General features: G+C 39.2%; 1 protein-coding gene across 1 annotated transcript in view; it reads right to left on the bottom strand.

The window, feature by feature from the left end:
- Positions 1-20551, bottom strand: part of LOC137970183 (serine/threonine-protein kinase BRSK2-like) — a 44964-nt gene extending 24413 nt beyond the window's left edge. Inside the window, exons 1-12 of the mRNA XM_068816702.1 lie at positions 20341-20551; positions 20173-20267; positions 15864-15949; positions 14516-14594; positions 13820-13881; positions 13629-13713; positions 12105-12139; positions 5554-5587; positions 4909-4977; positions 4134-4181; positions 160-258; positions 1-27 (exon numbers count right to left, since the gene is read on the bottom strand). The exon at positions 1-27 is cut by the window's left edge and continues 8 nt beyond it. Coding sequence (XP_068672803.1) covers positions 1-27; positions 160-258; positions 4134-4181; positions 4909-4977; positions 5554-5587; positions 12105-12139; positions 13629-13713; positions 13820-13881; positions 14516-14594; positions 15864-15949; positions 20173-20267; positions 20341-20410 — 789 coding nt within the window. The 5' untranslated portion in view covers positions 20411-20551. The remainder of the gene's footprint in view (positions 28-159; positions 259-4133; positions 4182-4908; positions 4978-5553; positions 5588-12104; positions 12140-13628; positions 13714-13819; positions 13882-14515; positions 14595-15863; positions 15950-20172; positions 20268-20340) is intronic.
- Between the last annotated feature and the right edge of the window lie 5956 nt (positions 20552-26507).

Here is a 26507-nt window from a genome sequence, read left to right as displayed (position 1 = left end):
AAACGGATGCCTTTTAACCTCCTCCATCTGAAACGAAGGAAGAGGAGATAAATCATACCACTTTGATGACACCAGATGTGTTAAATTTCAGCATGAACAGTTTTAGGGGTAGACATTCAAAGTGTAGCAATAAGTCTTGTTATAATTATCATACTTAACTGTAATTCTCTTTCCCGAATCAACGGTAATCATCCCTTTTATCATTTGTTGCACATCTGTCGGAATGAACACTGGGATGCTAAAATGTCCTTTCTTCACCTGCAATTGGAAACAAGGTTAGAGGGAGGCAAGTGATTCTTTTGCTAGGACAGTTTAATTCAAATCAAAATGAATTACTGGTAAATAGGATCGAAATTGCCGAAGATTGAAACCACTGTGCATCCAAATACACAACCAACTGGAGTTCTTTGGGGAGTTCAGAAAAGCCAGCATGGTCCAATGACTCAAGAGCACTGGATTTGCATGTAGTTACACCAGTTTCAAATATGGCTCGACTGACCAGTGGTTGACAGACCAATGGCCTGAGCTGTAAACAGATTCTCCTCCTTTTAAGTGCCAAGACAACTGCATGTAAATATTTTTATAGAGAATATGCACTTTGATATTAAGGCTAAAAGAATTTAAGGTTATTGTCTGTCACTAAAGTGCTACATGCATAACAGGGATCCACATTCGCAGTCGTCCGGTCGTCACAGACGACTAAAAACCCGTTCGGACGAGTATAATAACTCCAAAGGTCGTCTGTTGGACGAGTGAAGTTTTAATAAATGTCTTTTCATGAATGCCATCAAATGTTATAATATAGAATGTACTTTCGTTCTGAACGCTTTTCGTTCAATCAGCCTTCTCAAAATCGGCCGGTCGACGGCTCAATGAGCCGCCTCCTCAGAAAGCTTGACCGTCTCCTTCTAGTCAGAAAATGTCGGACACAATACATTTTAAGCTCGAACGTGAAGTCACTGGAGATATTTTTAAAACCGCGAAAAAAGTTTGTTTGACGTACAAATTTTGGGTCCACAATATTTTTTTGCCTCGCTCACATGAAATGTTTATTTAACTAGCATTCCAGTATTTCTCATCAGACTCCAAGCAAGTGTCAAATCCATATGTGAAAGTTTGTCGCTTTAAATCCACCAGATTGCACCAAATTGCATCTGTGAATGTCTAAATTTGAAAAAATCCGTAGGGGAGCATGCCCCGAGACCCTCCTAGAAGCTTGCATCCTTTGGGCACTCGCTTGGGTGCCTTTAACACCAAACCTTCTCCACCTTCTTTATGACCTGCTCCCAAAAAATATTTTGAGAAGGCTGTTCAATGGAAACGTCCAGAAAACAAGGAATAAACATGCAGCTTTCCTCACCACTGAAATCTCAAATTTGGGCGCCATCTTTGACCACGCTGTATTTTCAATGTAACGATTGCAGGCTCAATTTTCATGTATCTTACGACTAGCATGGCTTTAGGAGGGGGACATTGAGGTGTATTAGAAACCGCAAAACCGAAAAAAAAAATCATCCAAAACCGCAAAAAAAATTCGGCCAAAACCGTCAGAAAACCGATACAATGTTGACAAGTGGGGAATACAGAGCAAACTACACTAACACTTTATTTCATCAAAGTATTTGTGAATGTCATGGACTTTTATTTCTGCCGCTCTCTCGAACCCGGACTTTCTGGGCTCATTTTCCGTAAAGCATCTGGTAATGGAGCCAAGGTAACTTAAAAAAATTTGCACACAAGTCCTCTCGAGAATTGCAATTTTGTAATCGCAAAAAGCTATAGCTCTGGAAACTTCAATCGAAAATCTCTAATTGAACATTTTTATTTGATAACTAAGACCTGACAGTTTGGAGATTCGAATGGAATGTTTAATCCTGGTCTACAACATGCTATTGCACTGAGGAAGCTAACCGGTACAATTTGTTCCTTGTTTTACATGGCAGCAGGAACTTTCTCTGCCCCCCCCCCCCCGGGAACTCCCATATAAAAAGGGGAGGGGTGCTTGTCGGATATTTTACATTAAACCCCTAAAGGAGACCAATCTGGGTGTGGCCCAGGCTTTTTTTACCCCTGAAAGAGACCATATTATAACACAGAGAAATAAAAAATACAGCGACTTTTAATGATGGCAAAGACACTATCATCTAATACTTTCACCTGCGTGAAGAAATATAAAAGTGTAAATATACACTTTTATATTTCTTCGCGCGCAACCCTGAAGGAGACCTTCACGGCTACACATGATTGCGCTTTGCCCAAAACGCCCAAAGTGAGACCAAAATCCGAAATTTACACCCCCAAGCGAGACGATGAGCATCCCTCCCCTTTTTATATGGGAGTTTGCCATTAGAACTAAGGAAAGCAGAGTCCCTCAATCAATTCAAACGACTGATTAAAGAGGTTATCTAAGCCATTATTTTAAACACGGCATTCATGGAAAGCAACTTTTATTTTATGATATTGAGTAAGATAGGTAATGCAGTTTACATAGTTTTATCTATACTTGGTTTTAAATTTTTAATTGTACATATGGTTTCTATATTGCTGATGAATTGCAAAGATTAAATAAATAACACTCTATTCAAGATCAATTGCCGCTCAAATCTAAGAGAAACCGGAACCCAAATAAAACAAAATAGGAAAACCCAAAAAGCACATCGGATAACAAAACCGAAAAACCGCTCGTGTTTTCTACGAAAACCGAAAACCAGATGCTAAAAAACGAAAAATCCGCAAACCGCAATGAACACCAAAACCGAAAAAGCGAAGTCTTTTGGCACAAAAACCGAAAAACCGATCTGAAAAATAGCCAAAATCGCAAAACCGTAAATCCCAATGTTCCCCTCCTTTAGCAAAAGAGCAAAGGGGTGACTCGTGGTCTCAGCTGATAATGTGGCATTAGTTGCAAGGAGTTTCGCCACCTCCGGCAAAAAGGAAAACATTTAAAAGGAAGACACTGGACAGGAGAATCGAAACTTTGGGTTTTTGAATCTTAACTCTGTAAGCTACACAGACCAGTTCACGCTCTTGAGTGCAGCATGGATAATCAGGGCAACATGGCAGGAAATAAAATGTTTACCGTATATGGATATTCAAAGCAAAATAACCTGTACATGACTCTACTTTATAGACTTTCGCCATCATAAACCAAACAAATAAGTTCAAGTTCACAGCTGAGATGAACTGGACTTCGCGTCTATTCTTTGGAATTCCTAAATACATGTATTGCTTGTTTTGTGTCCATACATTTTCTGTAATTTTGAGCCTTTGGAATTACAGGAAATGTGTGGCAGAAACTTTGTTTAATAAAATAATTTCTACAATAGCCATTCTCTCCAACTCTCTGCCGCACCTTTGAGCGCATATCTTCTGTTTTGGAAATTAAAAAACCCACAATTGCATGTCATGAATACTCTTCATCGTTTTGAACTTCCACACGAACCTCTGAATTTCTCTCCATCTTGCCCTGATTACCCATGATGCACTCAAGAGCATGAACTCGTCTGTTCAAGTACGTCTTGACGCGCAGATATTACGGACCACTGTAAATCGGGTTTCCACCGTGTAAATAACGTTATAATACTCCAGAGTCAAAATTCGTAATTTCTGACGAGAGTGTAAAATAAAACGCGAATGCTCAAGTTACAAGTAATTTTATCCGAGACCATTTCTACACCTCCGCACTTTTGCCCGGGCAACCCAAAATTTGTCCATGCACAAGTACATCCAAAAGACGTACTTGGCTGACGACTTTGATAAAAAAATGAATGTCCCCGTGTATATACTTAAAGGATTTGGTTAATCTCCTTCTGGGTGAGTGGAGCTTCCTGGGTAAATAACTTTGGTGTTATTGTACATAATACAGTGTTCCAGTTAACAAGGTCAGTGACATGACCAGACAAGTTAACAGAAAATTTATAATGGTTTGGTCGGATCAGTGGGAATTTGCCCTACTGAAATTCCTTGTTAACACCCTGCCTTAAAAACCTATCTGGAACTGTGCTTATGGCAGTAAAGGCCTCTGAAAAAGCCTTGACAGCAATGGGCTTCATAATGCAGTGCTTGAATAAATATTTTGAAGTGAGTAGCTGTCCAGTGATTCAGAGCCACCCACTAATTTATCATAAACTTACTTTCTCCAACAAGGTTCTCAAGTTTTCATCATCAAAAGGTAGGGCACCCTAAACAGAAAACGAATTACAATAATCAGACTGTACTGCATGAGGTGTTACCCTAAACACATAATCTAGGATGGTGGAGGGTGTAAAGTTGCAGGTTCCAGGTTAGGGTTGCAGGTCACGATTTTACCATGGTAACTCAAATAGCCCCCAACCTTTAGGCTTAACCATTATCTAAAGCATCTGCAGTGTTAAGACCTATAATGTTAGCATTTGCAAAGGCATGAGTGGTTTCAGCTATGGTGAAACGATGGCCTGAAACCCTACAATGTACGTAAACTGCAACCTGCTGAGTTTTCACCCAGCATTAGGGAGGTCACATGGTCCCACTGATATGGCAGCAGATTTGTTCCAGTTTCAAATCCTCCTCTCAACACCAACTATATACTTTAACACTTTTGGCCCAAAGGGATTCAACCCTTTAGCCCTTCCATTCCTTCAAAGGAATTCATTTACATGTCATTAACGCTTGAGTTGCCCCTCAGGGGTTCCCTATTGACAAATAAAAATTGCCTTGAATTGGACAAAGTAAAATGTAAAAGTGACAACCTTAGGTGGCAAATGGTTATAAAATTCAGGGAGTGTGAGTGAACTCACTCAGTCTGTGTGCACCATTCTTTCACTTTGAAAAAAAACTTTTGATTTTTTTTTTTTTTTGTTTTTTTTCATTATTCTTTTTCAGATGACAAAGCCTTACCAAAAGTAACATCCAAGAAAAAAAGTAACTTACCACCAACAATGCATATAAAATAACACCACAGCTCCAGACATCAGCTTTCCGGCCATCATACTTTTCTCCCTGTAGAAGAAGATTGATGCAATATAGCAAAATATTTGACTGTCCGAAATTTTCCATACAGGTATAATATTATTTGAAATGAAAAGAGGAGAAATATCCCAAAATGTACTTGATAACATGCCAAAAAACCAACTGGCATGACGTAATCAGCTATCCAATGAAAAGTCTGGAACTGCACTCTGGCAGGCTCAGGCAGTAGCCAGTTTGGGGTTTTAACCCATAATAATTGTAGTAAATTAGCAACTATTCACCAAAGTGGAGGTGGCTAGTGGTGGATATTTTCCCGAGACGCGAAGCGGCGATGTAAATATTCACCACTCTGCACGTTTCTAGTGACACCCATGACATGTGTTCTATTGAGAAACCTTGCTATAAAATAAGAGTCAGGCAACAATTATTAATAATATGATTGGTAATTAAATATTATAACTTGTCCTGCTACACAGCTGGGTCAACGTATCTTGTTGAAATGTGGCATTCTTGATTCATGGTGTGAAGAAGATGGAACATGTACATGTAGATGTTCACTACAAAATTTAATGCATGTTTGTGTTTCAGGAATTGCAATGCACACACCCTTATGACTTCTGGGCAAGCATAATGAGGTGACCTAGGAAAAATCAAAGGAAAAAACAATGAGACAAATGATAAATATTTAGTAGGTAGTCAAGGGTAACTCAAAAGGTAGTCATTGTAACACAGTTCATCTTTTATCCTTAAGTAGTTAACGCTTCAAAAACTCTGCACGTGCAAGTTACCTCTTACAGAAAATAATAATGTGTCAGAGCATGTCATCAAGTCCATTAAAACACCCACACATTTTTTATGACCCAGGCAACTTATATTATATGCCAGAAGTAATTTTGGTCAACTTTTTCTTTGTCTAGTGAGATCTACTGATCGAGCCTTGTGTCATTAGATGACATTGTGTTTTGTTGCCTTGATTCAACCTTCAACTCCCTACCCTCTGCCTGCCTACCAATGCGTGTCAATTTGTAAGGTCAGATGGTTTCATGCAAAACCGGTTAACTGACTGGAACACCCATAAAGTTTAAAGTTGCAGGCATTTCCATATCACATGCCATTATGAGTTTTCTAAAGTGACATGATCACACAAGTAAAACACTCATGCCCTGTATGTTTAAGTTAGTACACTGTATATAGAAAAACAAAATCAGATAAACTGAAATTCCAACAAGGACAAATAAATTCCTTTAAATTTCCGACAGCAACACAAGTATTCATTAAAGCCGACACGGGACCCTTCCCTGGCAGGGCCTCAGTGATTCTGCCTCTTCAATGGAAATGCTGGTTTAATAACCTCCTTGCTAATACATGTATTTGAGCAACAATCTCCAAAGCCATAGCACACTTGGCTATATTGTTACTCAAAATGTTATATTTATGGTAATGATAAATATTGTAATCATGGTTGGAAAGTGGCCTGACAAAACACATTCCGTGGGATAAACATGGCTTTTGCAAGCTTCTTGCATCCACTGACAATGTGTCATACTGTTTCAGTGGCATCTCCACACAATCTACACAGTGGTGTCTCTTACGTCTTATCTATGCTGTACTTGATTGAGTTTGTTCTTAAAGCTTGTTCCTGAGCAGCAAGAATCAAACCTTCTGTCTCCTTTTTTAAGAGAATCCATTCCTGACCCATCTCTAAGACTCCTCTCCAGCTTCACCTGATATTTGATGGACAAATGCACCATGTAAGGCATTCTCCTTCCAGTTTTTAACTTTCTTGTCTTTCCTCCTCCTCTCATAGTCCTGCAGACTCTCTTCCTCAACAATTACTTTCTCCGTCAACGCAGTTTGAAGCATCCACTCTGTGCTCTCTCTCAGGTAGCCATGAAGGGATTTCATTTCATGCGGATCTGAGTCCTCTTCCTCCTTTCTTTCTTAGCAGGTAGAGCCTCACAACATTACTCCTGGTGTGCAGACAGCCATTCATTGCCAAGATCTTCCTAGTTCTTCTATCCATGTTGGCTGCCTCCTCCACTGTCCAGTCCACAATCCCCGCACTGTAGCGTACTACACCTACAGCCCAGGTATTGATGCCATCGGTCAAATTTCCTCCATTGAGTTTCGATCTACACAACTTCTTGACTCTTCTGATATACTCCGATGTTATCTTGCCTTTCATCTTCGTGTTTAGAGTCTGGTCCGACTGTAAGATGTAACATTCCAAGGTATTTGTAGCCTTCCTCCTCTATTTCCCCAATATGCTGGTCGTCGGGTAGTTCTATACTGCTACGGCCAACTTGTCTTCTCCTTCTCATTTCCAGGACAGCACACTTGTCTAGCCCAAAAGACATTTTAATGTCTTGGGAGAAGATTCTTACTACTTGAACAAGTGAGTCTCGTCGATCTTTGCTAGCTCCGTACAGCTTCAGATCATCCATGAATAGTACATGGTTAATGGGCTTCATGTCCTTTGCCAGTTTGTATCTAGCTCTCATTTTTCGCAGTTCTAGGGTCAAGGGTAACATGATCACTATAAACAGCAGGGGCAACAAGGAGTCACCTTGAAAAATTCCTCTCCTAATGTCCACCTGCCTAAGAGCCATTCCTCCTGATGTCAATACTGTCTTCCAGTTCACCATGCTGTTGTGTATCATAGAGATCATATTCTTGGCAGCCCCAACTATCTCCAAATATTTCAGGATCCATGAATGCGGCACCATATCATGTGCCAAAAGGCCAAATCATAGAAAAGTCCCGGGATCTAAGCTGTGCGTGCAGAACAGGACGAATGGCAAGGAGAGCCTGCGGTTTTACTGGCAAGCGACAGATAGCACACAGGACCTTACAGAGAAAAAGCTTAGTTAGTACCCTTAATTAAAGGGGGTCATTGTATCCAGCTCTAAGGGACCGTTCATTTTTTATGAGAAAGGGGGGGGCCAGCCGAAAAAAAATGAAGGAAAAGGGGGGTTGGACGAAAAAAATAGATTAAAAATAGGATAAGAGATTTTACAAATTCTTGCCAATGAATACTCTCTGAACTGGACAAGCCGAAGTGGGAGGCAGGAATGAATCAGGTCAACTAAACAGCAGTGATGAAAGCAGTGAGGGAGAGGAAACTGATGATGACTAGAAGAGTGATACCCCTGACTCTGAAGACGACTCAAATGATGTCGTTCTTGCTTTTATCGCCTCAGATGAGGAACACGCAGACGAGCGGCCAGCTACAACACGCTCAGGACGAGCTGTAACAAGAAGAGCAGAAATTGACTTTTCATTCTTTTGAGTGATTTGTTAAAAGCAGCTTTCTAGCTTTCAGGTTTCTTTCAAAAAATTATGTGAAATGTAACAAAACGAAATTTTAATGCTGCAGTAACTTTTAACACCATATGTATTTTTTATTCAAGGGGGGGGGGGGCAGGAGAAAAAAAATTCGGAAATTGGGGGGGGTCATACACTTTTCAAATTACACTCCTCCAAATTCCACCAGCCCCCCCTACCCCATAAAAAAATGAACGGTCCCTAATGTGAAGATTACCAACCACAGCTATTGTAAATAAAGTTTAATTGTGCTGACACACTGTTCTAGCAAAAAAGATCAGTGTCCCTTCAGAGGCAGGTAATACATCCTCATCTGGGCTTAGAAGGGGGTTTATCAGGCAAAATTGAAAATATTGTCGTTCCCCAGAGCTGTAGGCACAACTGGTGTTCGCAGCCAGATCCCAAGAAGCATACCTAAGAAGCATACCTAAGAAGCATACCTCAGAGGGTCATTAGTACAAGTCATGGTACAAGGACTCTGGTCGGCATTGGGAGCAAGAGCCCAAAAGCGCGGCCTCTGAAAGCGGGAGAGGGCATCAGCGACCTCATTTGAAACCCCACGGACATGACAAGCCTGCACTGCAAAGTTAAGCTGCATGGATGGAGAGAAGCACAAGTTGTCCAATCAAATCGATAATGCAGGGCATCTTCGAATGCCCCAAATTTATGATAGCTACCACCAAGAGATAACTTGTCACACCGGAATTGAAGGCCCTTCCCTGGGTGAAAGGGGTGCCATATGGAGTAAGCGATGACAATAGCAAGGAGGCCAACGACCCTGAAACCACTTTCCCTGAAAATAGCACCCAAATCCTATTGAGCCAGGAGCATCAGTAGAGCTCTAGATCCTGAGCTGTGGTAGGAAAAGACTCAAGAAAGAAAGAAGGTACGCTTGTTCCAGTTTGAAATAAAAACTTTCCAAAAGGGCCAGGTCCTTAAAAAATTCCTTATTAAGCCTTATGTGGTGAAAAAGATTGGGGACGCCACTGCTCAAATCAATCGCCTGCTGTAGAAAGGTCCAGCTCGGCACCACCACTTTGCATGCAAATTGTAGAGTTCCGATTTAGTGATTGTAAAATTACGAGGCAAACTGATCTGCTGTGTTTAAAAGAGTTTAGCAAGACACTGATCCTGGAGAGTTTGTCCTGGGGTAAGCGGGCCTCCATGTGCACGCTGTCTTAAAGACGATGAACTCTATCTCCTGGGAGGAGCCTATGGTCAAAGCGACAATGGGGCCCTCTTAGTGACATGAATACACGTAACAGAGTACTAAAGTTTAACTTAGTTAAACACACCAATTTGGATCATTCAGCAATGAAAAAATAGTCCAGGATGTGAATACCAAGCTTGATGCCGTAGTCGTTTATAAGAATCCACTCAAGGCCGTCAGAGAGCTGATTGAAAAGGAACGGAGCACTATGGAGCCCAAAGGGTACGTATAATTATGTCGACATAGCACTGGGATTACCAATGAATGCCCAGTAAACTCCAGTCATTGGGATGAATGGGTATGAGGAGAAAGGCTGATTTGAGATCCGTCTTGGCCATGAAAGCTGCACTACCTAGGGATTGAAGGATGTGAATGGTGTCGTCGACCAGAACATACATTCTGGGAATGTGGTCGTTAATGCTTTCTCCTTGGGGGTAGAAGAGGTGACAGACAGTGCACCATTCAGTCAAGTGCATTTTCAGATAACTCCTGTACAGGGTGACATTGAAACTTAGATAAGGGAGGGGAGGGGTAGGGACCCGCTACTCTTGCCAGAGCTATCTCCTTGCAGAGGTTTAAAGAGATTACACCAGGGTGCTGTGCTGCATAAATTAGGTTAGGGGAGACCTGGAGGAAACATGGCCCTGAACAACAAATGCCAGCGCCCTCCTTAAGCTTACTAAGTGCATCAATTTAACAAAGTTGCGATCAGGGTGATTCCTCAATTCTAATTCTAAGCAATAAATGTCAATAGGTGAGGATACAAATGGACTCTGATTGCACCATAGTTGTTCCACTTATTTCTTTCTGCGCCCATTGGGTTTGGTGGACTTGCTGGCGTTGTTGTCAGTCTGGGGCGGCATATGGTATAGTGGGATGGCAGCGTTGGCATACGTGTGAGGAGCTGCATTCGTCAACTGGAAGGCTTGTTGAAATTGAAGCATATGGTTTTGGGTCACTGTGGACTCTTGTTGAAGTCAGAAGAAGAGCAGACATCCTCAGCCTGGTAGGGGCTCCAGCAAACATGGCAATGGGGCTTAGCTATGCCCGCAAAAGTCACTGTCCATAGCTTGAGGTCTACTTTATCCCACTTTAGGCAAAAGTTATAAACCGCTCGGCAACGGAATTGCTGGTTGTATGATAACCAAGCCAGACCCTTAAATTTAGTGACCACTTGGATAATAATTATTATTTGCTGGTACTTTATGAGCTCAAGCGACCTACGTGTGTAGGCAGACAAGGGTTACATCATGTAAGACAATTAATTATATGCATCCAGCCACTTCTGGAATGGGTCAATGACAGGTTGTTTCTTTCACACCATGGTGACCAGAGAACCCATGGGACCTGAGGATGAGTCATCCAAGCACAACTGGATTTCAGGGGTCTGGAACTCATACAAGTTGTCTGGCAAAAGTAACAAAATCAAATTATATTTACTCAAACCAAGGATTTTGTCCTCCAAAGACTTGTATAATGGCCTAGAAAGACCCAGAGGAGAGGCCATAACAGGAGTACAACAGCTCTGGTTGGCTGAGGACGGAAGGTGGCGGTGAACGAAGATCCTCGATAGCTGGACTGAACACTGTGGTCAGTTGCAAACAGATTTAGCAACCGGCTCTGGACTGGGTTAAATCATCTCCTCGATAGAAGAAAATGAGGGGTTGCCTGAGAGGGCGCTGTCTTAGTCTTCATCGACCTGGGTGGCTGGGAGGCTTGCAGGTTTTCCCTCTGTTTGATTTGTGGTAGACATTCTTGTGGATCGCCCTTGGCGTGTTTTGTCCTTAAAGTTGTGCGCCTTTTCTGTGGGTTTGATAATGTGATCACCCTTCCTGGCAACGCCCGTTTGAGACAGGCAAGAAGCCGCCCTCAAGAGGGCTCCCGTATTGGGAAGATTAAGAGCTTGGAGACAGAGTCTTAAGACTTCGCTTGTTAGTTATCTTTGTCCCGGGCAGATGGATGGTTCATGTGCGAAGAACGGCGAGGGCAGTGAGCCATTGTAAAAAATAATCGTAAACCACAATAATAATTTATATTGAGTGCTAACTGCACTAAACAACAGAACATACATGTATTAAGTGACCTCTAAATAGTTTTCTCATGCTTTTATAGCTAGACAAAATAATGTCTGCTCGCATAGCCAGGCGGAAGAGCTGTACTACAAACCCATTGTTACACATGTCAACTCTTAGCCACTAATAGAGCTTTGAAAAAAGCACCTGCCCAATGCCATGGATCGTACTAGCCTGCTAGCGACAACAAAGCTGCAAAGTTCGAAGCCAGAATACAATAAATCCTTTAGTGAGCACTTGCTGACCTTGGCAACTAAACAGCACAATCACTTCATTGAAAACAGAGCCACCATCAAAAGGTTACAGATAATAGCATCAAATGCGCACAATCCATTAACTACATTTTACTTGCATGATATTAAAATTGCAGTCAGTTTAAAGTTTTATACTTTGAACACCAATAGTCTAGAGTTTTTGCCATGATGGTACAAGTACTTGGAGCAGGCCAATATCCTCCAAATTAATGTATCACTGCATCTTTGTGCAGAATAGAATAAGCGTTATCACAATAATTATAATGCAAAATGGAAAATACTGATGGTTGTTCATACCCACAACTTGTTTCAAGCATGGCATTATCTCCAACCTATGCAAAAAAAGGGATCAAAAGGTTAAACAATTACTCATCAACCGCCCAGCCCTGGGCGTCCAGGAGCACATGAGGAGTGAATGGGTTAACAACATCAAATTATAAATACCGGTATTACTGCTATCAAAAGCATGCACTGACACCAAGTATTTAAGATCATTGGTCATGATTCAATTTCATTCTACAACGTCCTACCCAACTATAACTTCCTCAACTACAAGTTGCTAAATTTCTAGCCTAAGGGTTAATTATGGTGATTAAATTGCCATAAACTTTTACATGTAAGTTAAGACCAGCAATAATTTTGGAAATTAAACTGCATTGCATCAAAATGAGCCAATCACAAACAGTATGACTATTCCAGGGGTGGGGGTAGGGAGTGAGGGGCAGGGGGTGAGGGGTACCATAGCTGAAACAACCCAAACCTTCACAAAAATGCTAACCTTAGGCTTAAACATTATCTAAAGCATATAAGTGTTTAGGCCTAAGGTTAACATTTTTGTAAAAGTTTGGGTTTTTTCAGCTCTGGTACTCTTCACTCCCAATCCCCACCCCCACCCCTCACCCCCTCAACCCTACCCCCGGAATAGTCACGCAGATCACAAAGAGTGATGTGACTCACAAGATGATTGATCCAATACGTTTACAGTGATAAAAGGCAATCATGACAAAACTGAATTACTGAAATTTTACTTAATGATTGAAAACTGATTGAAGGCCAATAATCATCCATCAATAACCCCACCATGCAAACTACATTGTAGTTACTTTAACAATAATTTTATTCACAATTTATTCAGCCTTGATTTATCTTTTTTGAAGTCAGTATATATATACTGGGCTTCTGATAGGATCCAGAAAAAAAAAATATTAAAAGAATATTATGCAGAAATTTTTGGCCATATTATGCGTAAACATGCATTGATTATGCCAAAATGTAAACAATAAAACTAATAATTACGATCGTTCAATGAGTTTACATGTACATGCTTATGATAAATCAGGACTCGAAATTGCAACCAATACAGTCACATTTTGGGACTGAACGTTTTCCCCATTGTGATTAATTTGTATGAGGAGTCACCAATTTGCAACCAGCTTTCACCGTTGAAATAAAAGGGTAAGAAGTTGGCATTTTAATGGCTGCAACTTTTGCTAAAATGAATAAAGCGATAAAAAATTATCTTGTTTCTCATCACGAATTCTATTTCAATCTAGCTCTTTGGCTTTTATGTTTGTGAGGATGGTCTTTAAGCAGCTGCTTTATCACTAATATCAGGCAATTCTTTTGTTTATGCGGAATATATTGTAATTATGCGGAGGATGAAGATTTTAGGGAATTATGCAGATCTGCATCGCCGCATCCTATCAGATGCCATGATATATATAGATATATATATATATATATATTGTATTTTGTAGGAATATAATGTACATGTAATTTTAACAAATATGGCACATAGAAAATATAGCGAAACAAAATCACCTGTAGGGAAGCCATTCCAAAATCAGCGACTTTTATGTTCATCTTTTTGTCAAGAAGCAGGTTTTCTGGTTTCAAGTCACGATGACTAATGTTACAAAACAAAGAAAAAAATCAAATACATGTACAACAAATTTACAGCTGGCACACAATTACACAGTAGCCAAAGAGAAGACCAGTGCAGATTTACCTACCAGACACAGTGCTTGTGACAAAAATCTACAGCAGAAATCATCTGGGCAAAAAATCTTCTTGCCTTTAAAAAAAGGCACCAATATTTGTTTATTATCAATAATCTGATTTAGTGCTACGCTGTAACAGCTAGCATGTGACATGATAAAACATACACGTACATTTAACATTTTCCATTAAACAGCTGTTAAGTGTTAGTTTCCCATTAGTCACCTGTCAGTAGTCTGTTAATATTTGTTTAGACTTTTATGAAACCCTTGGTAGTAGTATGATTAAACTATTTGACACAATTCTTAAATACAAGTAGACAAGTGTATTGGTAATTCCTGATTAAAAACTCTACAATCAAAACAGTTTAACTAAAAAAAAAAAGTGCAACATCCTAGAGAAAATGAAACCTTTCCCTAATTTTTGCCCTTTTAGACAACAATAGCTTTCAAATACAGTCAACAATTATATCTCTTTTCCCAAGCCCCAACAAATTGTGGCCCTCATTTTGGAGACAGGCCAGGGATGGGGACTCAGAAGGAAGAGGTAAAAAAGAAAATTATATTTAGTGAAAAAAAATCAGTAAATAAAAATTGACAATGGAGTCAAAGTTGTCTCAATAAATAATACTTTCCTCCGGTTAAAACAAAACAATAAAGTACTTCAAGGTTGTCATATTGGTTTCACTATTTCCCAAAATCATATCTTACCTCTCCTAAAGGAAGTCTTCCTCGTTTCACTAGATAGTCAAAAAGCTCACCCCCAGAAACATGTTCTAGTATTAGAAAGCTGAAAAATAAGAGATCTAATTAAAATTTAATTCTTTATTAACCTTTTGACACCTAGGAGTGAGACTTAAAAGATCTTACTCACGCAGTGTCTAACACCAGACGATTTTACTTGACAATGGGGGTGGTTGAGTATTATAAAGTTAACCTGCAAGCCATGCGAGCCATAGCTGCCAGTCAATTGCGAGCCAACATGGCGAGCAATGTGAGTCAACATGCATGCAAGTCACACACTTACTGAAAGCTAACCATTTTAAAACGGGTGCTTAGACTTAAGCTTAATAACTGTTTATCAGCGTTATTTGAAATGGGTGCTTGGACTTAAATGCGAAAATTTGCATAGCTTGCACGGCTCGCTGGCTCGCAGATTTAGCACACCCGGGTGCGCGTGGTTCACGAGTCAATAGCTATAGGCGAAGATCTTGAAATACTTTTTTTATGAACACAGATGTACAATCTCTTAACCCTTTCAGCCCCGATGGTGCCAAATGGCACTTATAGATTTTACTCTGTCTAACGCCAGACGATTTTACTCGTCAATGGGGAACCCCTCGGGGCTGAAAGGGTTAATGGGACATAGTTTTTGAGTGAGTGATTGACCCGTTGACTCCTGGGGGTTCCCCATTGATGAGTAAAATCATCTGGCAGACAGACTGAGTAAAATACTATAATTTTGTACATAGGTATGGCCAGTTTAGGAATCAAAGGGTTAATTGTAAGCTGTCGGTAGGACCAGACATTCACATTAGAGTAGTATTGCTTGAAAGATTGGCCTGGATGAAAACAAAATGACCCAGAGATTGCCCAGCAAAGAATTCCTCCTTCATCTTTTAATTAACCATTAAAGGACTGACCTTCGTTTAGCAAGCCTGAGGGCCAATACCAGAGCATCATCGGTTTGACCTCAGCTAAGATAGGGTCCTGGCACTAGTCGGCCCATGTTTGTTACATGTACGTATTACTCATTTTGCTTTCTTGTCATTCTGTGTGCATGTGACACAAGTTATCTGTGTTAAGACCTATTAAACCAATGTCCTTGCGAAAAGGATTGACTCCTATTTATGACAAGAAAGCAAAATGAGTAACATCTACCAAATTGTGCCAGGTCCCTATCTTAGATGAGTTCAAACTGACTATTGCGCTAAATACTTAAAAGATGTTTTGACAGACTGATCATAATGTAAATTGAATTAGTTTATAACCATTTGAGGAAACTGCATGCAGCGTCATACATGAAAGATGCCTCAGACTGCACCATCAATAAACTTACAGGTGCTTTTTGCTTTCATAGACATCGTAAAGGCCCAACACATGAGGGTGATCAACGAGCTTCATGATTGCAATCTCTCTTTCTACCTGAAAAGAAAAGGGTCCCATGAAAGTTCTTACTGTACTGTAGGGTAAGCACACAAGCTCACATTGTTATGTGGATCTGCAGTAATGCAGAGACTTTAAACCCAACATACGGTAATAATAATAACTATTATTCTAGTTCAGTTACCTGTAGTATGTAGCAAGACCTAAATAGTAAAGTAGCAATAGTCAAGGATTGGAAAAGTGTGTTTGATTCATGTTTTGTCATAAATGAGGCTTTTTAAGGATAAATTACAGTCGTCACTCCCGATAACTCGAGGCTTGAATCATTCACAAGTAAAATTTTAAAAGGTTTGAGTTATCGGGAGTTCAAGTAATCTGGAGTAAGGAGTTATGTAAGCAGTCACTGAAGTTAAATGGTACCCTTTATAATTAATGAAACCTGAACTGGACTAATACACTGTACTTTTTGTGTAATTTTACACAAATTTAAAAAGGACAAAGATTACAGGGCTAGTGCTTCAAAATAAATTTTATGTTTCGCACAGCAGTACACTGTTTGTTTTGACTTGTCACATGTATACTAACAGACGTGATATTTGAGTTATCAAGGGTAAAAAATATATGGAGAATGTCCTAGCCTGCGAATACAGCCGCCTCTCGATCACCTAACATATTTATTGTGGGAGTTTTAAGACGGGGTAATGACGTAGCATGCAGAGGCAGGATTCAACATTATAATGGATGACATCATTCTGGATATCATGGATATCATTCTAGGTATTATCCAGTCAAGAATAAAGTGATGGTAAACTACACAAAACACTTACAGTATGGCTGAAGTCTCCAAAACTTGTTTCAATAAATTTAGTGAAATTCAAAAGACCTTGTTCTCTCTTTCTTTTTTGTACAAGCTACCTTAGCTTGTGTACCGGCAATTATATGTACATGTAGGCACAAAGTTCAGAGAATAATGTGCTTAAAAGAGATTTTTTTTAACATTATCATTGTACTCTTCACTAATGAACCAGCACTAGAATGTTGATTTAAGAGTTTAAAGTCAATTAAACTAAAAACAAAAATAAATCCAGAGGGAAGGAAACTCTTTTAAAAGCAATTTATCACATTATTTTAGCTATTAAAGAGCAAGATAAAAGTTATGGTAAAAAGCCATTGGGTCTGAGAAAAAAAACCTTTACAATTTAAGTGATCACCATCATTGTATTGTTGTGGATTCCATAACAGATGGATTAGTTCAATAAAGAATAAAATTATAAAAACACGCATCAATTGGAGATGATTGTGATGTCTCTTATAGGACGTATTTGAACAATGGTCTAAAATTTGTGCAAGTCACCACTACCTTTTTTCATTCAACAAATTTATTTCAACATAACATAGCTAGAACTTGCCAGGAATGAAACAGCACCATGGGGAAAAAATAATATGAAGAATAACCGAAAGTGAGACTTTCATCAACACAAAACTAATAGAATTAACATTTAATGTTCCATTCATCTTGCCATTAAACTGTATGGATGGCCAGTCACCTTTTTTTTTGCCTTTTATATGTACATGTACTTTAACAATAATAATAAAAGGAATATTATTTAAACACATAGGCAATGTTTGTGCCTGAAAGATAAATCCACTTTACAATTATTATTTTTGTTCTTAAAAGCTTATCCACTCCTATCAGTGGTTTGCAAAAACCAACTTCAAAATATTTTTAATTAATCAACACCTCCGAAACCTTATTGAAAACTGCATAGGAAATACTTTCTGATCCATAATTCCATGAAAATTATTAACACTACAGAAATCACAGTTAAGAGATCAGAAAATTAATCTAATTTTTGCTTTAAAGTAACGATAATTTTTAAGTTCCAGATTAATTTTCTTCACACAAAATTGACTTATTTACATTCAATAATTTAGGAAAATCATTAAAATCCATGTCATAATGCAAAATAAAAGAGGGAAGAAAATTTTCTTATGTTTTTAATTATTGTAAAGGATATTAAAAGTAAGTGGTTTTCCTCAGTTTACAATAGATCTCCCAAGAAAGTCATGCAATTTCAAACGCACAAAAATCTTGACAAATATCTGACAATATACGACAGTTACAATTCACTATAACTTAGGATAACAAAGTGATAAAAAATTTTGAAGTACATTCATCTTTTAAAGGATTTTGTTTTTTAATGTATTCCAATTCTTATAGCCAATCTGGATTTTCTATGTACCTCTGGTTGCCAAGACAACAATCATTATTCAGTAACCAAGTTTTACTCTAAAAAAAATTAATTTTAGAAACTAACTAGTAAAATTCATCAAAAAATGTGCCCAATTCTTTCAGTCAAGACTGAACAAAATAAGACAAATTCAATGAGCCCCATGGAAGACACAATCCATCATCTAAAAGGTCACAAAATGAATGTTTCCATATCACATCCCACAGGACCATTTTAGCAAGATTCCCAATAAATTTTGCTACATTTCATTAATTACATGGAAAAAAAATCTGGACAGTGATTACACTAAAATGAAAGTGTCAAGCTCTGTACAGACACAGAATTAATTAGGATGCAATAGACCAAAATCATCACAAGAATTTGAAATACAGCGTGAAAAAAGGGTTGGACTTTCATATACCGGATTCAAAATAATAAATGTCCATAAAACAAAAGAACAAAGTGAAAATAACAATACTTAATTAGCAAGGACTAAAAGCAATAACAATGGTTTTTTGTCCTTGCCATTTTAGTCCAGTATATGAAAGTCTACTTGAAAAAAGTCACTATTTTCATGTTGTAAAATACAGATCAGACTACCACACTGATTTCCACCTGGAGACTTTTATTTGATGACCACTTCAGATCTTATAGCATCATTGTTAAAATACCAGACTCTGATGTTGTAAAAAGCAATGTAAACCATTGTTGTTGTACTTGTTTTTGTGTTCTGAATGTCAAAAAAATGTTGGACCAAAATCAGACAGACCATTCCATCCAGCAAAAAAATGTGAAAAATCATCAAATTGACATTCTAATCATGCTCTAGGATTGTCTAAATGAGACTCGCAAACACTTTTATAACAATCATTATGACGGGCACCCAGAATAATGATCCCTGCCCAGAACATGGTAGTTGTCACACTGGATTGTGTGACAGATTGTCATGAAATCAACAAGAAGAATACATTTCAAGTGGCCATTGAAAACGCATACATTTCTGTACTGATAAAAGAGCGGAACATCTGATCTATTTTAACATCTTAGTTCCAAAAAACCAACATGCGAAATTATTAATTTTTTTTGCGTTACCAAAAAAACTAAATATTTCATTTAAAAATTATTGAGTACGCATCAACAAAAACTTTTATTGAACAAAATTTCCAATATTTTCAACACATAATCGAAAATAACATCAACGGTTTACACAGAACGAAATGAACTCTGGGCTGAGGGGCTCTCGTGTAACAGGTCGTTGCAAGTAAAAATCAAAACAGAGGAAAAGAACTGGCCTATTCCCGATGGAAATTAACGGAAGCAATCGCTCAAGAAATTTGAATTAAGAGCTGATTTGTTTGGATGTGAACCAACGAATTCAACGCTTGGTTTCGGACAGGAAATGGAATTAGTTTCGGCGAAAGTGATGACGGCCAGAATTAATTTTCACAACGAATACCAACCTATTTTGCTTTAAAAAAAATTTAGGTTACTTTCCCTAAGGCTGAAGTAAAATAGTGAGTGTTTGTTTTGAATTTCCCTTCACGTCAAATTACCATTATCTGATGTGTACTTTGCAGAACAAGAGGTCACGGAAGCAAGGCGCTAAAGAAGGGCGCGTGGATCGTTGATTACTTGGCCTTCAAGCTAAGCAAACAGCCAGCAACATAAAACTACGAGAAGTATTTCTACGGAAAACAAAGCAAGCCTGAAACTCATAAATATTTCAAAATGGGAAGTTATGACGAGGAAATTTAGCCGAAATCAAGTGTTTATAAGCAAAACGATTCGGGCCATCGTTGATAAAATTGAGAGCATTGCTTTGATCAAAAACAAATTTGAATCCGTTTCTTGGTAAGAATATTGGCTACTGTATCCTAGATTAGACCGTTAAAGGTCAAATTTAGTGTAAATTTAGCACTGTCGATACGTTTGTTATTTTCAAGGATAAATCAGATGCAAATTGCATGTTTACATGTTCGGGAAATTCGAGAATCTTCTTAGGCTATGAGAAGCTTTTACAGACAACTTTACCTTGCTTAAAACTTGTTCGCTTAACTTGGTTCGGTCTATTATTTTCACAGCAACTTTTTTCTTTGTTACACAATTAACTCCCAATTTCACCAGCCCTGTAAAAAACCAAGAGATACATAAGCCCACTGAAAGGAAAAGTAATGAGGATGATCGATAAATTCACATTACCAGTCTGTCCTCTTCCGAGAGTTCCTTCAAGAACGTAAGGTCCAACAGATTTTATGTCGCATCCCGCCATGGCGAGAAATTAAAAATTTCAACACCTCTATTACCGGCTTGATTCCCAAAAACAAAAATACTCCCTAAATCCCTTCCTACTGGCCATCCTTTCCAACGGTGCGAACTCCACTACAAGTCTCAAAGTTAAGCTCGTGCTAAGCTTTTGGTTTCGGCCTTATTATACGGGGTATGTCAATCACGTTTTATTGTCTTACAGCGATCGTTGATTGGTTATGATGTATTTTAAGAAACAAACAATGATATTTTTTACGGCGGAAATAATATTACAAATCGATCTCGTGTTCTTCACAGGTAAAAAGAAAAACCGTAAAAACATCGAACTTAATTGTCGAGGGGTGAAGACGTGTGCTGTGTGTTGCTACAAAAAATACGTGTCTTTTGGGAGTCAGATAAAATCGAAAAACTGTAGGTAAATTTGCGGCAGATGGTATGATCCGTTCTCGAGTGTCACTTGTCAAACCTACTAAAAAACTCAACAGCGGTTTAATTGCAGTTACAACATTTAGTGAAAATGTAAATTTCCCTGATGGGGCGTTTATTTTGACAATGGAATGGTTCGTCGTTGAGGTCTGTCGGTCATCAACCGATAATTATCGCCTAAAATTTTAGAAGCTTTTTACAAGTAGCCGATGACATGTACTTACTTGTAAGGAATACAAAATTATCAATGATTTCCTTCCACAATATTCAAATTATTCTTTCAGAATCAGAAAACAAAAACATATGATGTTGGCGTTTAATTTGTTTGTTTGTTTCGGTGCTTGGGCTAAAAATGGACATTGCGGGGGGGAGGGGGTCATTGGGGAAGGAGTTGCCGGCCGCAACACTGGGGAAATCCCGGCGCAAATTCGGGATTCAAACTCATTTTCAGAATTGGGTGAACCTGTACAAAAAGTGTGACATCTATTTGTTGGGACGAGCGAATTACATGCATGGCGAATTTCACCCCTTCGAAATGTTGGATTTTTCAGCCCTGTTTGAGGTTGCCGTACGCGTGGTGGAATAACGAGTTGAAATTTTCACCCAGCCTGGGCTCAAAAACGTTCCCAGAGCTTCCGTTATCCTTGACAAGTGAACGACGCGATGACTGTTCTGGGCTGGAATCAGGCTGCAAATTTGGGCATGCGCATTGATGTAAAGAGAGTTGGTTTTTCTCCGGGTATTCTCGTTTTCCTCCCCCCTCAAAATCGACTCCCGGCCTATCCCATCATGCTGTGGTGCTATGCTCTGAGGTCATACATGGGTCGTGTTCAGGGGCCGAGCGCTTGGCCGGCCGCACAGCTCCTTTTCGGTTCGATCAACGAGGTCGGCAACCTCGTTGAGCTGCGCCCTTAGTATTTCAGTCCCCGATTGCGGGAAAGGGTGATTAGCAGGTCAGATATTAAATTATTATTATTATTATCATCATCATCATCATTATTTTTATTGTTATTATTATGGACATTTTTATTTTAAGTTGTTTGATGAGTTACATCTTATAACTTTGCGGGGTATCACCCTAGGCAAAGTTTATGTTATAAGTCTCAACTTCTAATTCTTATAGCCTTTTCTTGCGTGTAACGCAACAAAATGTCAAGTTCTTTTTCCGTTGTCCTTTCTTAAAATAAATTTCTAATTACGATATAATCGTTTTACAATTTCCACATTCTGCGATAGGATCCACTTTTGGCTCTTCTGCAGCAAATATCTGGTTTCTTTCTCACTCGTGATCTTTGAGTTTATTTGTTGTTTGTCTGTGCTTCTTAAGATGACGTGATTGCGCACTTAAGTCTTTAGGTCTTTATGATAGTTCCCTAAGAAGTCAAATACTATGTTGACTTGTGTATTATTACTATTATTATTATTATTATTATTATTATTATTATTATTATTATTATTATTATTATTATTATTATTATTATTATTATTATTAAGGCTGTCTTGCCAATTATAAATCTAAGATGAAATACAGTAGCCTCGCACGCAGATACTCTTACAGCGTCATCTTCGGCACGCGTAAGAGGGACGCGTGACGAAGCCCTCGGAATGTCTGTGTGGGAGGCTAGGAATATAGTGACACCAGAAACCCATAAGGGTTGAAACGTGTAACGGCTCCTTGTGTGCTGGGAAAACAGCTTCTGAATATTCAATTTGCTAAGTACCATATTTGGAACAACAAGAGAGAAACATTCAACCAATCAGTTCGCAAGAACACGGTGACGCAATACCACCAATGTTCTCGCGCGAACTTAATTGGAGCGCGGGGTTTCCAAATATGGTACTTAGCACTGAATATTCGGAAGCTGTCAACGCGCGTTACACATTTCAACCCTTATGGGTTTCTGGTGACACTGATTTCATAGGGAAAACGCTTCTATACGGATTGTGAAAAAAGACAACAAAAATAATAGAAAAGCAAGGTGACACACGTTAACACCAACCCAGTATGGTCAACAAATCACGCTTGCGCACAACCATTTCACCTGGTCAATAGCCCTTTTCACGGTTAGTTTTTCTCATTTGCATTACAATGTATAAATCTAGCATGTATGTGAGGCAATTTCGGGCTTTTTTGTAGTTTTAATTAACCCGAAATTGCCTCGCACCCACGTTAGATTACATTTTAATGCAAATGAGAAAAACTAACCGTGAAAAGGGCTATTAGCAGCCATGGTGTTAGCGTGTTTCATCTCGCTTTTTCATAGGTGGCTCAAGCTCGCGTTACGCCCGAGACGTGGCTGTGAAAAGCGTCACCTCAGCAACAACACGGTTCTGGGCAATTTTTTTTCTTTTTTTTTTTTTGTTGGTTTCACGACAAAGGAGCAAAGAAACGAAAAGGTATCAAATAAATGACTGAAATAAAGTAAGTTAACTCACCATGTTTATTTTGTTTTGTCTTTTCGAGCTTTCTTGACTGTTTTGGGAGTTGTTCTTGAAGAGGCTGACGTAATCTTCGTAAGACGAAGTCAAGGTTGGACACAGCGATTCACGGACAAATGTACTCGAAAGCCTTTTTTTCGCTGAAAACCAAGTTCGCTGCGCGTTTTTTCCTTCCAAGGGAAAAGAGTATAGTTTGTATTCATCCCTGTTTGATCCGCTTGAGGAAAGTATTATCCTTTCAGCTCGAATGAGAAAGATTTCCTTTACATTTCCAGACTGGACAGTTGTGAGTCCCTCCCAAGAACGTGTCGTTGTCCATTTGTTCCCTTTAAAAATTTGCTTGTGTTCCTTTGATTTCGAAATTACTTTCAACGTTGTTCCCAGTTTTTTGTTCCCTAAAATTGTTTCGGTTCCCTTGTTGCCTGAGATATTTTGTCATTGTTCCGCTGTTCCCCTGTTTAAATTAGCCAAGTTGCCTTGTTCCCCAAAACCCCTAGGAGGGGCTCAGTTGTCCGCCGAACTTGCACGCGAGCAATCATTTTTTTCATTTTTTTTTTTGCATCCATTGTGCTAGTATAATTTTGGGCATAATTTGAGGAAACTAACATATTTTTTGCTGATTTTTAAAAAGCCTGAGACCATTCTTGTTCAATGTTTTAGCCGCCTCGCGGTTGCTAATGGAGGGAGGGCCTTCCTAGGAGTCTGGCTGTCTGGCTCCAGATGACGGGAACTGCGCGTTTCTGCATGCAGCCGGTGTTGGTCCCAGTACCTCTCATTTGCAAGTTTGCAAAACCGCTCGAAAACAGCCAGAGACCGTTGCCTTAGACAACGAAAACAAAATACGATAGAAGAGGAGCTTTTAACACCAAAAAAGTGCGTATCGTTATGTAATAAACGCTGATAAACTGGTCATGGCGCACGGACTTCGCGCAGCCATGCATTATATTACCGAGGGCCAAATATTTTTTGCGTCGATCCTGCCCGATCTAAACTCAGTCAATAAGTACAGAGGATCGGACATAAATACATATGCATAAATGGACGCATAGTTTATTTTTCATAGGCAGTTGCGTTGTGCATGAAAATCGTTGTTAAATATGTGCGTAACAAACATACTGTCTCCCCCCCCCCCCCCCCAAAAAAAAAAGATATATGATTACCAACATGGAGTGTTGCCATTAATGAAAAAAAATGGGTAAGCTTGCATTTTGTGCACTTGTTTCGTTTGATATTTTTCAAAAGAAATTATTCAGTTAAAAAAGTGATATAATTTGAAAAAACGAACATAATTTGGGCAAAAAATGGGCACTCGTAGTAGCATAATTTGCTACTTTCACTGGCACAATCTATAAAAGCCTGGTGGCAGGAATCGAGCCAAAAAGTTGAGTGTCTGCAACAATATCATACACCTGCGATGTTTTGCCACCATTGGTAATCCAAGTTTACCTAGCCTTTCGACAAATTTTGCGTGCTCGAAGGTGTCCTCTCTTCCGATGTACATAGGTTTTCTTGGCTGCTAAATACTGAGACCGCGAGGTCTTGGGACACTTGCTAAAATGGTTTAACCCATTGACTCCCAGGGGTTCCCAATTGACGAGTAAAATCGTCTGGCGTTAGAGAGAGTAAAATACTAAGTCTGGCCGGTTTCGGCCGGTTTGGACGTCAAAGGGTTAATTAAAATAAAGACCATCTATGATACAGCAGCCCACGTCACCCTTTCAATGTTGATTGGAATCCGCAGTCTGTTTCAACATTACTTGGGGGAGGGAGGTGGGTTATAATGAGGGGAATTATTATAAAATATCAGGTAAACCTTTAATTGAAGCGACATTTTGTCCAGGATTGTGGGTTTCTCTTGAGTTGCACCACTGGTATGCGCCAAATTTCGTATTTCAGTCATTGTCCCAACAAGTAACAGTTGGTCAAATTGTGAGGATAGCAGTGCGCCTATACCGAACAGCTTCATTTTTACATAAAATTATATTATATATAAATTATATATACATATATATATATAAACTGAACTACGGATATCAGATTTTCAGCATTTTCATTGGGTTGCCGGACACAGGCTATTTAAACAATAGAGTGTTTCTATCGAGGAACTATCGGCTGATAGTTGCTCCGCGGAAATTTGATGTTCTTAAAACAAATATTTGCCCGAGAAGCGAAGCTTCGAGGGTAAATATGCTAGTTTTAAGAACATCAAATTTCCAAGGGGCAACTATCAGACCTATAGTTCCGAGACATAAACACTCTATTGTCTTTATTGTTCACTACTAAATTTTCTTCCGCGCGCCAGCTCAAAAATCATGTTGAATTATTTTCAACTTTATTAGACGAAAGCCGTGTCAGCCAATGTAAAATTTGCAAAAGAAAACAAACAAAAACCCTCTTAATACAATTTCGATTGTTTATTTTCCATAAGGCCGCTTGTTTACAGAGGTATTTTCAGCGGACGACTACTATCCATCCGGGTATTTTCCTCGGACGGGCACTATGGGCTGATAGTGTCTCTCCGCGGACGAACACCATCGCGTCACGTGATCAATTTAAACCAATAAGAATCGGAGAAAATTTAGTGGTGAACTATAACAGTTCATATACCTGCTGTACCTAATATGGTCAATAAAGCAAGCTAAAAACATTTTTGGCGCTCTGAGAAAAAATGACCGACAAAAGCGTTTTGGACCGGAATTGAGCTGAGGCAGAAGTCGATGCGGAGCGATTGCAGAATACCCGGTGGTCCGCAGTCCCGTAGTCATTGAATGAAAAGTGTTAAAGGGCAAGCACTAAAATGAACTCCCACCGCGGTCCGCAGTCCCGTAGTCGATGAGTGAAAACTGTTAAAGGGCAATCAGTAAAACGCACTGCCACCGCGGTCCGCAATCCCATAGTCGTTGAAAAGTGTAGTTAACCGAACCGCAAAATGAAAGCTAAAATTTTACGAGAATGCTTAGGCCTAATCACTAGTGGAAGCAAGTGCTTAGGCTTAATCAGTAAACGAGTGCTCTCTTCTTCACACGATCTCGTGAAAAGTGTAGTTAACCGAACCACAAAATTAAGGCTAACATTTTACGGGAATGCTTAGGCCTAATCACTGAAGCGAGCGCTTGGGCTTAATCGATAAACGAGTGCTTTCTTCTTCACACGATCTCATGAAAAGTGTAGTAAACCGAACCGCAAAATGAAAGCTAACGATTGCAGAATACCCAGTTTGGGAACAAAAATCCAAC

The sequence above is a fragment of the Montipora foliosa genome, chromosome 9, assembly GCF_036669935.1.
Source record: "Montipora foliosa isolate CH-2021 chromosome 9, ASM3666993v2, whole genome shotgun sequence".
In the NCBI taxonomy this organism is placed as follows: Eukaryota; Metazoa; Cnidaria; class Anthozoa; order Scleractinia; family Acroporidae; genus Montipora; species Montipora foliosa.
Note: the sequence above shows the minus strand (reverse complement) of the source record. Positions and strands in the feature narration are given on the sequence as shown.